Here is a 15467-nt window from a genome sequence, read left to right on the forward strand (position 1 = left end):
TTCAGGCAGAATGTGCACAAGGTTTGAGTTGGATGCCCAGATTGCAAGATGAAATTTGGTGATGGTCATGACTGGTACTGAGGTTTTAAGAAGCAGGAATGATATGAAGGCTTTAAGAACCAAGTCAGTGTTAACTTTCCAGTATCATAGAGAGAAGTTGCAAGTGCTGCTTTAGAGATGTTTCAGAAATCCTGAAACAGATGTGAGGATTGTAAGGAGTAGCAAACAAGTGTTGAACAAGCCAGGCCTCTCTTGTGGAGGTGAGTAACACTACTTCATCACCTAGAGGAGAAACTGCTTTCCAGCTCTGATGGAGTGAAGAAACTTTAGTTCTTTTTGGTTTACTTTTGAGGGAATCTAAACAGTTGTGAGTAATCCAGAGGTCTAAATGAGCAGATGAACGACAACAGCCATCAACCATAGCTATGATTGTCTTTTTCCCTAGCCCTTCAGAGGCATGTTGGAATTAAATAATGTTCCAAATTCCCTCCTTACAGATAGTGCCCAGTCATCTTGGTGAATAATTTGATATGACTGCACAGAGAAGTTTTACTTTCCAACTCCTTTGATCTAGCAGCATGTCATGTAAAGGTTGGTCTTGTCAATGTGAACTAGTAGAGAATTTCAGTGTCAAGGATGCAGTTACCTTCACTGATACTAGAGATATGAAGTTCAGCCTTCTGTATGAACACTGTATGAAGAAAGGTATAGTTAGAATGTGTTCACAGCTTTACACACTTCCCTTCAATGAACATCCCTAAGGACATTGCGAGGTCATAGTAGTAAGTTGACTTCAAAGAGGTGGATGAAGAGGATGGTGCAGAGTTAGTTACTCGAGGCAAACAAGCACGAGCATATAGCTGAATGTAGAGTCAAAGGGAGAAGAGGCAAAAGCGCCCAAGGTGCTAAGCACCAAGTCATCTTACATCACTGTACAATTAACTGCAAGAAGGGTTGATCTTGACACTTTGAGGAGCATTGCCATGGCATCTGAATGTTACATTGACTTCACGGCTACGCAAGAAGCATGCCATACATAGAAGTTGGTGGTTTACTCACTCTTCAAAACTCCTCCCACTTGCCATCCTTCTAACGCCATTTCTTCCTTAAACTTGGCATCCCAACTGTCAGTTGGGATAGGTGCTATGATCACTTGTGCACATAGGCCTATTTTCCCATTAAGAAGTAGATTATACTGCATAGGTTATACCAATTTTTTTTACTAATGATGAATACCAGTCCAACTGTAAAAGCTTGATGAACTGAAGAACCATTTGGAAAAATGAGTTGAATGTTTTCAAGTGTGAATGCCTATACTCTGTTTTTTTCCATCTGTCCATCCGCCTGTGGTGTTTTTGTATGGTAACACTGCGTCCCAGGCTTTAAATAGTTACGCTATGAGTAAGTTTTAGGTAAATAACAGGATATCTGGGTGTGCATTTGCAATTGAAAAGTGTTTTAATAATTTACTGCATTCGAATTACACCGATAATATTAAAAACAGGACATTATTATAATTGTTGAATGTAAGCTGAATAACTATCTAGAGCCCGGGACGCAGTTTTACCATACGCAAACACCACAGGCGGGAGGACAGATGGAAAAAAAATAGTTTAATTATATTATCTTTCCTAGTTTTAAGATAGGTAACAGGCTCATGGATGACAATAAAGAAATATACTTTCTGAACATTCACACAGAAAGTGAAGGCTAATCAAATCTAAGTCAAGTCTCAAGATGATGATAATGCTAGCAACCAGCCCTTCATCAGAGCTCAATGAATTATATATATTTGGAACCATGCTAATTAGGGTGAGTGACAGAAAAAACTTCCTTCTTATAATGTATTAATATAATACAAGTATAGTACACAATATATTGCATTGTCTTCAGCAACATCATAAACAATGACTCCACCGTTTCACAGATCTCTTCACAACAATGAGTATGACATAATAGTATGGACTGTTCTTGACTTGAAATACTTTTAATTCATTACAGGTAATCATTTGCTTATCTAGAAGAGGATCACTGTGCATCTATATTTCTCTTCACTAAAACCTTCTTTCAAAGAAAATACTGTTTTGAAATTTTGACATTAATGATCTTGTTGAAAAAAAAAATCCTTCCTTTTTTTCAGTGCCACTCCCATTATCTTAGTGGTGAGCGTACGGCTTCTTTGACTCAACATCTACATAATTGATATATGGCAAAATGAAAACAAAAGGAAAAGCATCACAGACACCAAAGCTGTGTTCTTGTGATAACCTTTGACAATCTTGAGCACAGAGCAGAAATTTCAGAGTTCTTTCATGCACTCCTTCCTACACGTAAGAATAATGAGGCATGACAAAATTATCACAAAAATACAGCTTAGATAAAAAACAGTCCAGGTGTGCAAAATGTGTGATAACAGACATCAAATAGCTTTGTACAAATAATATATTCTAAAAAGAACCTTCTTAAGTAAACACTAAAACTTTATGTATAGATGGTGCATATTGTCACACATTTTGTGCATCATTCAACTGTTCCAATGAAGTCATGAATTATTCAAGTATTTCTCTATTCAACTTTACAAAAATATCTTGCTGTATGTAAGCAAACATACCTATGTAGAAATGTTGAATATATAGAGCCCTTAACAGCTAACAACACTAAGCCAAATATAATAATACACCAGGAAGTGACCACCTGAAAATTTCAAGCAAGATATACATTTATCATCTATTGTACAAACATGCAAATACATGTTTATTCTTTAACATCATCAGTATCCATAGAGACTCTGAAAATTATTACTGATGTTAAGTTACTACCTGAAATTAAGACTAATGCAATTAAATAAAAATCGACTAACTCATCCATCTCCAACGTTGCTTCATTATCAGTTCCACATACTTCGTGTGAAAGTATGCGAGTATAGCACAAATAAGCCATAATTAGAGTCTACATCTAATTCTCCTAGAATTTATCAACTATAAAACAAAATCTAAAAAAATATGACTTGAGAGACCCTAATCATGAATTAGAGTAGCATACCATTTGATGCATATTGTAGTTCCTTCTCAGTTATTGATGATTGCAAATAACCTGGTGTGTCTTATTTTCATTTATCAATTTTTTTTTCAATCAACTGGAAAGTACAGGAGTTAAACGACAAATACTTCAGTTTTTATGACCATAACCAGTGATAACAATAACTACCTAGACTAAAGTTACTACGTTCCTAAGTGAGACGGAATCTCATTACTACCATTTATTGTTTCTTAACATTTGGGACCCCAGAAATCTAACACAAAATGCAGTATGTGCTAGGTATAATTTGAAATATTCCAAGGCAAGGGGGAAAATAATTAAGTTTTCTTAAAGTCAAGGGGAGCCTGCCCAGGTTCTGAAGTAATTATTTAAGTTTTTTTTAACAAAGGAAACCCTCTCACCAAGTCCAGTCTTTAAAGAATCTCTTTTAAACAACCTCACATACAACATTTATACCAGCAAAACAAAATCCAGCAACTCCCAAGTTGAATGGGTCTATTTGACTAGATTAGTATTAAGATAGGGATGAAAATCCACATATTGATGACTTCCACACTCAAACACCATTGAAGCCTGAGCAACATTAAGATTTTCACAAAAAACCAAAAATAAATATAAAAACAACCATTATCTAATAGGTGTAACAACCATGAAATTATTGTTTATGGTAACAAAGAAAAAGTAACCTACGGAAAAGTTATTATCAACATTGAAAAGCTATCCTGTTTACAATAATTTTCCAAGTGTATTTTTAACAATGAGGCAGTCCTAGTATTAGGGACATATTAAGGCTCATAGGAAATACTGAACTGTAGGAGGAAATATGATACTCTAAGGTAGAACCAAAACTGGCCAAATCGCAGTCTTTGTAGGAAAGGCGCCTGTATTGTATCATACTTCATCGGGATGGTACGACATCATACCTTAGAATAATGGCATTTACAGTGTATACTTGTTTTTCAAATTCAATTCCCAAAGATAGTGAAATACAAAAATGAAATAACTGCTTAAGGGGATGGAGGGGGGTTGGGGGGGAAGGATATGGAATGTGTTAACCACTGTCATCTAGGAATTTTTGGAGAAGAATAAGCTAAGTATAAATAGTTTTCTCTAAAGTAATTTTTCCGCAACTTGACTAACACCCAAAAAAGAAAATTGTGGTGAGTGAATGAAAGAACTAGTACAGCCACTTCCAAAGTTCACAAGTTTTGGTATTTTTAAGAAAGCTAGTAAAACTATCAATCATAAAAGTTTCCAGAACCTTTGAAATTAAAAAGCCATATTAGCTTGGTTATGTCTCCCATTGGAATGAAGTTCTTTTCCATGACAATTAGCTGTAGTTAACAGGAACCAGAACATTGTCTAAACACTAGCCACCCCTTACAATGCCTTGGCCAACATTCACACCATCATTACATCAAGTCAATCACTTCTATGAAAAGTGACATTACCAAACACTGAAATTGCTTCCACAGAATGTAACGAATGTATAGATTCAGATGACTTTAGAGCTACAGAGAATATAATAGTATGTCAGGAAGTTCACTTTTAAGATGGAATTTGGAATTGAGGATGTTTCAAGGATATGCTAGTTGTCACAAAATTCAAAACAAAAGAAGTGACAACAGTAATTTGAACAATTAAAAGGCATAAAAAATGTATAATTGAATAAAGACAAATGGTTAGGGGTAGACACTGAAAATTTTTTTTGTAGTACAATGCATACTATACATAAAATTACATTAAGTATATATTAAGGGAAATATACTTGATAAAAATCCTACTTTGCAAAACCTTGGATAACTATTATCCACCAATTCTAGATTACTGAGGTGATACTTGCTTAAGCATTAAGCTCAACATGAAAGATAGAACCTTATGCTAAAAACTTCTTCTGGTGGTGTGTTCCAAGAAATGCCTACATGCTGCCATTGTACATAATCAACAGAACACAAAACCTATGTGGAAAACTTTAAATTCGAATTACAATTGACAGGAGCCTAACAAACAAGCAAACCTTGTGAAAATCAAAAAGTGGCTGTATTTTCAAACATACCGTTCTCGAAAGCTTTTCATCTATATGTACTGTGTACTATATCATTTCTAAGAACAGTGCTAAAGTCACAGCAGATATCTGAGATTTTTGTTTTGATTATCAAGTTTGTTTCAGGTTTCTACTGTGGCTTCAGTGCTATTTGTTGCACAGTGAAATACTGTTGTAAAAAAAGATAAAAGTAATCAGCAGTAACGTTCGGTTTGGTACCTGCTTACAGTAGTAGCTAATTTCTGTAAGTCATAAGAAGCATCCATACGAATGGTTCCTATGCCTTACAAACTACAAGTATTATTTCTGAATAAAAGAAAGAGATACAATATATTAAAGACATAAGGATGGCTTCACTATAAACGTTCTTACCTGGCAAAAAAAAGAAAATAAATCCTGTACTGTAATTTATGTAAATTTAATACTGTTGTGCTGATTTAACTATCTGTTGTGACGGTGTGCACTCACTGGTGGAGATCCAAAATAAGTTTTGTGATGCTGCCTTAAATTACAATATGTTTCTGGGGCCCCACTGACTCTACACCGTTATCGTTGCTAATACTACCGTTATGTCGTCTGGTTTGCCACCTGTGGAAGAAAGAAATTGTTACTTTCCAAGTTCTTTGAAATAGAATAACAGCAGTCTCTTTCACCGACACAAAATTGAGCCTAATGATGAAAAAATACGGATTTTTAGTTCAGGTTCCCTGATTTCAATCTGACTCTACAATGAAAACATTTAAAAATTCTATGTATTATTTAACTTTTAGTTAGTTTAACTAGACCAATGCAAAATACTTCCAGTAACTAAGCTATAAGAAATACTTCAGCTACTTAAGCTTCAGGAAAAATATAACAACAAATCATCATGGCACAGCAATAAACAAAAAAACAGCATGATACCCGCTGTGAATATTGTATATCTATTCATCCACAAACTTTTTAGTGACAGACATAAATTCTTCTCACAAAATATAATCCCCTCATCATACTTTTATGAGAAAATGCATTAAGGACAGTTATTTAAACACAGATTTCTCGAGTTACTAATTTGAGAAGGCAAACTGAATGAAATAACTTGAGCATTTTGGTTAAAATAATTCATCTCGGCGAGACAGCTAAGCTCCATGAATTTTCAATATAACTGCAAGGAAAAATTAAGTAATAACTACAAAATCAATATTTTCTTTGAAAACTCGTCTGCAAAAAATTGTTACAGAGCCCAATATCTAAAAACTACCATATGTGGAGGACTTCAGCTAAGTAACTGGTTGATGAACAATTCAAGGTATCAACAGTTGTTCAAGTAAAATGTAGGGTTTTAGTTTTCAAGTAAAAGTGGAGACTAAATTTTTTGAGGGACAGGATGAAACATAACCTTACTGGAAGATATTATGGGATGGCAAAGTGAAATGGCTTTATATACTGGTTCCAAGGTTAGGGAGAAGGAAAGGAAACGTTCAATGACTCCCAACACAACATTCACTTCAGTAATTGGAAGCCTAAAGAGTAACAAGTGACTAGAAAATATTCCAATCATTGTAATTTCAATGTTATAAAATCACATGTATCTCATGTGATTGGTTCTCTCTTGCAAAGGATAGTCTTCTGTATGCCCACTAGAAGAAAAAGTTTTAAAATGGTGGACTTTTGAAGTAGTTCTTTTTAATACTACAAGTTGATGGCACTGGATACATATTAAGGCATAAAAGTTGCTTGGTATTAAGAAATTTAGTACAGGACGTAAATCACTAGATGAATGAAACTGGCAACTTTCTTATAAAAAAAAGGCTACAATTTTGTATTACGAATTCTAATGACTATTATTATAAGGTAAACCTTATTCAAGTGGAACTAGCCAACAGGGGACATTTGACTTGAAATTCAACATTTCCAAAGAATAATATGAAATACAAAAAGAAGAGAAATACATAAATACAAGAACTTATTTATGGTAGGAATGTACTGCATCTTCAACTAATCTTTGGCAGTTCTAACTGCACAACACCCCCACGAAGACTTTTCCACAGACCACTGTTGTGAGGAATAAAATACCTCTGGAACTGAGTTCAACAATGTGACACACTTAGTGCATATTGGTACTGCTGTGCAGTACTCCCAGTTGCCCTTGACAGGAAAAGAGGATCAAGGATCAATTGCGACAGTGAAATTTCTGTTGAAATACTAAGAAAACCGGCAAACAAGACCAAGTCATGACTGCTTATGTTAAGAAACAAAGATATGAGAATGTGTTTATACTAACATCTAATTTGATATTCTTCAATACTAGAAGGAACAGATGATCATACTTATTCTATCCAACCCTGCTGTTCAGAAGTCTTAAGAAGAAAGATGCAGATAAGAGCATCCTGTTGTTCCATAGCGCCATTAAAATGCCTACTTTTGCAGATTATTGCTGCTACCATTTCAAAATATTTTAACAGGACCTCTGGATACTTTGCAGATTCAGAGCATTAGCCACATTTCTTTCAGGTAGACAAAACTCAGTACTGTACTCAAAACAGTGTACCATACCAAGCACACTTCAATCAGTACCTCAAAGAAGGTGGAAGCAGTGATATACCTTAGTACATATTATTCACAATTAGTTCATCTTTTGAATGACTATGTTTAAACAGACTCGACTGAAGATCTAGCTCGGTTGACCTTCACATGCTCAAGCCATCAAATGCCTTGGGACATACGAAATTCAAAACAGACATATGCCAAGGGTAATATCACAATATAAAATATCAAAAGAAAAATACCTTACCTATTGCATTAATACCATTTTCCCGTGCATTACGTGCAAACGGTGACATATATTCCTCATCAAAAGCTAATTTTCTCGCTTGCTGTGCAATAGAATTCGCCGCTTGCTGAAGCAATAATAGATCAGTTGAGCCCTGTACTTTCGCCATTTCCTTGAGAATCATCGAATCGGGTAAGTTATCAAACACTCCATCGGTGGCAACCATCAACATGTCTCCCTCTTTCACTAGGAACTCTCGGGTCTCTGCACTCTCAGGTCTGTGGATTAAACAAAAATGAAAATTTTTATCTGATTTTGGCTGGTTGTGTAGGAAACCAAGCAGATACACTGTTTCCTCCACTGTTATGACCTGCCTTTGTCATAATTCTATCCTATATCACATGTTTATTACATAATCACACATAAAAAGCTAACTTACAGATTGAAATGTTACGGTATGAAGCTGTTTACTATACAGTAACTGGATTGGAAGGCAACCATGTTTATGTATAGTTCAAGGAAATAATTTTAAAGCTTTAAGAACAGTAACGAACAAAGTTTTAAGAATACTATTACAATGACATCTTCTGTGAACATTATAGTATCGTAAATTCAAATTGCTACTACATGTATAGTAAACGACCCAGATTCGTGGGGGATAGGTACCACAACCCACAGCGAATTGCTAAGATCCGCAAATACTTAAAACCCCTCAAAAATTCTTAGAACTACCTATTTTGATAGTTCCAACACATGCTAATTTTCCAAAAAAAAATGTGCATATTTGTTCAATACAGAATCCTTGAATTGGTGAGTCTCTGAATTGTGAGATCACAAATCGGGGGTGGTGGGGGGGTTACTGTATTCAGCAGCAGCTTAGAAAAAACAGAAGCAACAGTTCCATTACCAGTAATCTACACAGGGCTATATTAATCATCATTAGTAATTCAACCAGACCTCCAAACCACATTTCTAGGTTCCCGGCTGCACGAGGGATTTGTTCGTGGATAAACAGTGAAATTGGGGAAAACTCAATGGAAGCCAGAGAGTTATCCTGGAAGGGACCTAAATGATCGTATGAATAATACTAGAGGAAACAAAGCAGTTGGTGTCGAAAGAGATGCTGCAAAGGACTAAAGTAGTACAGTGCTCGCCCCCTATTTGCGGGGATGCATACCAGACCTCCAGTGAATAGTTGAAACCCCTATAAAAATGCTTAGCACTGCCTATTAGTTAAAACTCAAGAAAAACCCACTAACAATGTTTATACCTGGTTTTTTAATAGTTTTATTACAAAAAGTGTATTTTATAATGAAATTGAAGAAAAAAAAACAGGAAATTGTGGATATTTCTCATATAAAAATCCCACGAATACGAGAATTTCCTGCGAATGATAGGTAGATATGGTCCACAGAGAAATCCGCAAATGTGCGAGTATGTTGGGAATACAAACACGGGAGGTTAACTGTATACTTTTAGGTGTCCAAAGGGATGCTGGAAAGAACTAAAGTAATACTTTTAGCTCTGCTACTGTGCACGGCTACAGGTCCACTGTAATCAGTTTCCGTATACAGAAGAGGATTTCACATGAACTGAAAATACAAATTATTTTTGTCTATTTTGAAATTTCATATGGTAAGCAATCACAGACATGTAACTTGTGATGTAATTTTCACAATCCAAGAGAGAGAGAGAGAGAGAGAGAGAGAGAGAGAGAGAGAGAGAGAGAGAGAGAGAGAGACTTCATTATGTGTAACATAGCCCTTAGGGGGTTAGTGGCGTCAATGCACCTCATGTGTTGCACTAAAGGTATTATTTAAGGTTCTCTGCAGCTTGCCTTCGACCCCTAGCTGAAACCCCTTTCGTTCCTTTTACTATACCTCCTTTCATATTCTCTTTCTTCCATCTTACTTTCCACCCTCTCCTAACAATTGATTCAGAGTGCAACTGCTTTGAGGTTTTCCTCCTGTTACATCTTCCAAACATTTTACTGCCGACTTCCGTTTCGGCGCCAAATGACGTCATACGTCCCAGTGCTTGGCCTTTGGCCTAAGTTCTATACTCAATTCAGTGAGTCACATTAAATATCTAAGACGTCCCTTGCTGCGGGACGTGTTCTGAAAGCGTTGAAACTAACCCATCACTCAAGACCTGAGCTCCAGTGCCCGGCGGAGGTAGAGAGAGTTGAAAAGGCGTGTTGAAGTAATGCTGCTGCTCTTGTGACCGATGCACAACAGAGCCATTGCGCATGACCAAGAACCCGGAATCCCCAATGTTCGCCGAATACAGATGACCTGCATCACCAGACAACACGACAACGCATGCTGTGCTGCTACCTGCAAAAAATAAATAAATAAATAGATAAATAAAAATAAATAAATAAGTAAATAAAGAATTTAACAATGTATTAAGAAAAATTGTTTTACAAATGGCAAACATTCTACGTGAAATTCAATCTTAAATAGGCATGTTATTCCTAAACTGACTCACTATGTCCCTTATTTGACAAAAGTAATTTTCACATGAGGGTGAGTTGGACATATATTCACTCATTATATACAATTTATATAAGCATTCATACACACACACATATACAACTGGTAAAAATGTTGTTACAACAGAATTCCATTTAATAAAAGGTGCCCATAAAAATGCCAAAGTATAGAAACTCGGTATACTATATTTCAGAGAGGGACAGCAGTCTCTGAAATATAGTATAGTTTAATTTCTTTATATATATATATATATATATTATATATATATATACTTATTTTTATTTAAAAATTTAAAAAATTTTTAAGTTTATATGATATATAGAGAGATATAGATATCTATCTATAGATATATATTATATTATATATCATTATATATAATATTAGATATATTATTATAGATATATATTGAGATATATAGATAAATATATAAATATATAATTATAATAAAGAATACTATAATATATACTATATAGATATATGATTATAAATAGATATATAGATTATAGATATAATGATATAATATTATATGATATATAGTTACTATAGTATATATATATAATATAGATTATATATAGATAGAATAGATTAATAAGATAGATATATTAATATGATATATAAGAATCGATATGATAGATAATATTATATATAGAATATATATATATTATATATAGATCATATATATATAATAATAATAGATAATATATAATAGATTAGGATTCATTATAATCAATAATATATATATATACGATATATATATATTATATATAAATTAATATAATTATATAATTATATATAATTATATATTATAATTATATATTATATATATATAATTTATAAGTATAATTATTAGAATAAATAGATAGATATATATATTATATATATATATATTAGTATTAAGATATATATAGGTATATATAATATATATATATATTATTATTTTCTATTTATATAATTATATATACTATAGATATATTATATAATAATATATATTTTCTATTTTTATAATATATGATATATATATATAGATAATATATAGATATAGTTTCTATTTAGATTTTATAATAATATAAATATATATTAAATATAGATTAATTCTATATATATAATATATATCTTATCTTATATATATCAGATAGTATATTAATAGATATAGATATATAATCTAATATATTATTATATATCTATATATATATAATATATATTTATTATATATAATTATATTATTATATAATCTATATATATATTATCTATATATTATATATAATCTATTATATATATTAAGCTATATATTATATCTATAGATGATATATATATATCCTATATATATATAATAATTATATATTATATATATATATTATCTATATCTATATATATATATATATATATATATATATATATATATATTAATATATATAATGATATATCTATATACTATATTCTAGATATAATAATATATATCTATTTATATATATCTATTATACTATATCTATATATATTATATTATAAAAATATCTATATTATATATATAATCTATATATCCGAGATCTCTATATAATTCTATTATCTATATCTATTATATATATATCCTATATCTATATAAGATTATCTATATATAGATATTCTATATAATATATATATATTAATTATAATAGATATATATATATAATATATATATATATAGATTATATATCTATTATTACTATAATATTATATACTATATATATATATCTAATATATCTATATAGATTTATATATTATAATATATAATATCTATTATATAATATTAATATATATATCTAATATAGTATCTATACTATAATAATATCTAATATCTATAGATATATTAGAATCTAGATATATATAACTATCTATAATATATATAATATCTATATATATTATATATCTAAACTCATATAGATATAATATATATATCTTAATATAAATTATAATATAGATATATATATATTATATATATATATATTCATTATAATGATTAATATATATATATATAATCGTATAATATATCGATATATATATATATATATATATATATAATATATATATATTATATAATATATATATCTATATATATATATATATATATATATGATATATATATATCGATATATATATAGATATCTATATATACTATATATATCCTATAATAATATAGATATATTATTATAATACATATTATTATATTATATATATATATAAAGGTTTTTTGCCACGAAGGAAAAAATGAAAAAGCGAGATAGCTGAGTACTTTTGGTCGTTGTTACCGACCCCTTTAGTTGACAATTAGTTGCCTCCTTAGTGGAAAGGTCGGAACAAGACCGAAAGTATCTGCTATCTCGCTTTTTTTTCATTTTTTCCTTCGTGGCAAAAAACCTTTATTTATAAATAGCATCACGTTTTATATACTTTGTGATCAGTTAATATATATATATATACAGATATATATATTATTCATATATATATATATATATATATATATATATATATATATATATATATATACTATATATTAAACAACTTTTAATGTAAAACTGTATACACGAAATAACTATCATCTATAAGATGAATTGACAGTCACTGTAGGGTTCAATTCTACAGTTTATTATAAAGCTTTGTATAAACAGATATAAACTCTATCTGATTTCTCTATGAACCAGACAACTAATTCTTATGGACAGACCTACAGCGAGTAAATCCTGATCTTGAGCGAAGAGAACTATGAGAAAAATTGAGAAAAATATAGAAAATGACAAAGTGTTGTCCAGTGAACCATATTAGTACTTCTGTCGACAGACCACCATCGAATACATACACATTACATAGAACTGTCTAAAAGTAACAATATCTACAAGGAACTAACTATAATAATGGCCTGCTTCAACATCCAGGCTCTCTATCCAAATTCTTTTCAGTGCATTTTATGCACAGCAATGGTAGCAATGCTTCACGGGATTAATATAGAGGAAAATTAAATTTGTTTTCAGCTTAAATGAAAATACGAGCAATCATCGTGGATTTACCAAAGCTAACTATGCATATTTATTCACAAAAGCTAAATATGCATATTAACTAGAACCACTTTAGTGAAGACCCGAATGCATAGCTAGAATAAACGATGCAACTTTGGCCAGTCTCCTTAACTAAAAGGCTTTTATTTCAGTGTTGTGACAAAGGGGATTTGACAGTTAATATGGAGGACACTGTGTGATTCTTACCAATGTCTTTTAAGTCAGTCAGATAAGAGTGAAGTTTGTAGGTTTATGATGAGTTACACGGCGGAAGCAAGCAGTGACCTTTAGTATCTTTTTTCTCTTTGAAGTACATGGATAAAACGCTAACGGAATAATACGATGCGAGAAGCAACCATTCATTTCCTCCACGAATGAGGAATGATCGAGCATCGATAAATTTAGTGAAAAACAAAAGAAAAATGGTAAAGAATGTGATGATTTTGCTAGTAACGAACGACTGAAGTAACTATTGACAAATTTCTACGATGGATAAAGCGAAGAGAAACTGCAAATGATAATATTTCAATAAAGAAAATGTTAGGTAAACGTCGGGTTTGGACAAATCTGTGAGTGAGCCAGAGTATATATATATAGATATCTAATATATATATATATATATATATATATATATATATATAATAATATATATATTATATAGATATACTATATATATATATATATATATATATATTATATATATATATATATAGATAATATATATATATGTATATATATATTATATATTATAATATATATATATATATATAATATAATATATATATAATATATGTATATATAATTGTAATATATATAATTAAGATATATATTATATACATATATATTAGTGTATACATAATATAATAATAGATCTCGATATATATATATATATTATTATAAAAGATAAAATCTATATAATATATATTTATAATATTTTATATATATATATATATATATATATATTATATATAATATTAACTGAATCACGAAAGTTAGGAACGTGATAATCCATAAATAAAGACAAATGCCACGAAGGAAAAATAAACGAAGGAGTCTGCAAGATCTTTCGACTTTAAAAGTCCTTTATACGAGCAGATACTGACAAAAATACGAGAAAAGACAATACAAGAAGGTTCGTATAACTGACAGATAGGGATTATAAAGGGATTAGTACCTAGAATCCGACATACCTGGAAGATAAGAAACCTTCCCAAACAAGCATAAACAATGGGTGCAATTAAAGGTTTAAGACAATCATCTCAGATACAATCTCCAGACAATTAAAGGATTATAGGTGACAGCTATTCAGAACTTGGTAAACAAAACCATATTCACAAAACATGACAGACATACATTACAACAAAATTTAAAAACTCTAAGGCAACTGATTTTTATTTAAGTCAGTAATTATATTTTTGAGGTCATTCTTAAACATGTTACAGATACAAGGGTCTAAATGAAAAAGGCCACAACTAACATTGAAATTACAATGAAAAGTAAGTTGTATTAAAGCAGATTCTAAAAGATTTCGTGATAAGACATCTCTTGACCATTAGCAATTAACTGAAACTATCTATCCAATTAATTCGGTGGTTGTTTTCACTTAAATGAATGAATAATGCATTAGATTTTTGCCCAGTTTTTACAGAGTATTTATGCTGGCTTAGCCTTACTTCTAAGCCAGCAAAGGCTTAGAAGTAAGGCTAAACCAGCATAAATACTCTGTAAAAACTGGGCAAAAATCTAATGCATTATTCATTCATTTAAGTGAAAACAACCACCGAATTAATTGGATTGATAGTTCAGTAATTGCATGGTCAAGAGATGTCTTATCACGAAATCTTTTAAAATCTGCTTTAATACAACTTACTTTTCATTGTAATTTCAATGTTAGTCGTGGCCTTTTTCATTTAGACCCTTGTATCTGTAACATGTTTAAGAATGACCTCAAAGATATAATTACCTGAGTTAAATAAAAATCAGTTTGCCTTAGTGTTTTTTAAATTTTGTTGTAATGTATGTCTGTCATGTTTTGTGAACTATGGTTTTGTTTGACCAAGTTCTGAATAGCTGTCACCTATAATCCTTTAATTGTCTGGAGATTGTATCTG

General features: G+C 30.9%; 1 protein-coding gene across 1 annotated transcript in view; it reads right to left on the bottom strand.

The window, feature by feature from the left end:
• Positions 1 to 1830: 1830 nt before the first annotated feature.
• LOC135199238 (protein phosphatase PTC7 homolog) overlaps positions 1831 to 15467 on the bottom strand; it is a 14513-nt gene continuing 876 nt past the window's right edge. Inside the window, exons 2-4 of the mRNA XM_064227108.1 lie at positions 9973 to 10171; positions 7857 to 8113; positions 1831 to 5671 (exon numbers count right to left, since the gene is read on the bottom strand). Coding sequence (XP_064083178.1) covers positions 5622 to 5671; positions 7857 to 8113; positions 9973 to 10171 — 506 coding nt within the window. The 3' untranslated portion in view covers positions 1831 to 5621. The remainder of the gene's footprint in view (positions 5672 to 7856; positions 8114 to 9972; positions 10172 to 15467) is intronic.

Source organism: Macrobrachium nipponense, chromosome 25, assembly GCF_015104395.2.
Source record: "Macrobrachium nipponense isolate FS-2020 chromosome 25, ASM1510439v2, whole genome shotgun sequence".
In the NCBI taxonomy this organism is placed as follows: domain Eukaryota; kingdom Metazoa; phylum Arthropoda; class Malacostraca; order Decapoda; family Palaemonidae; genus Macrobrachium; species Macrobrachium nipponense.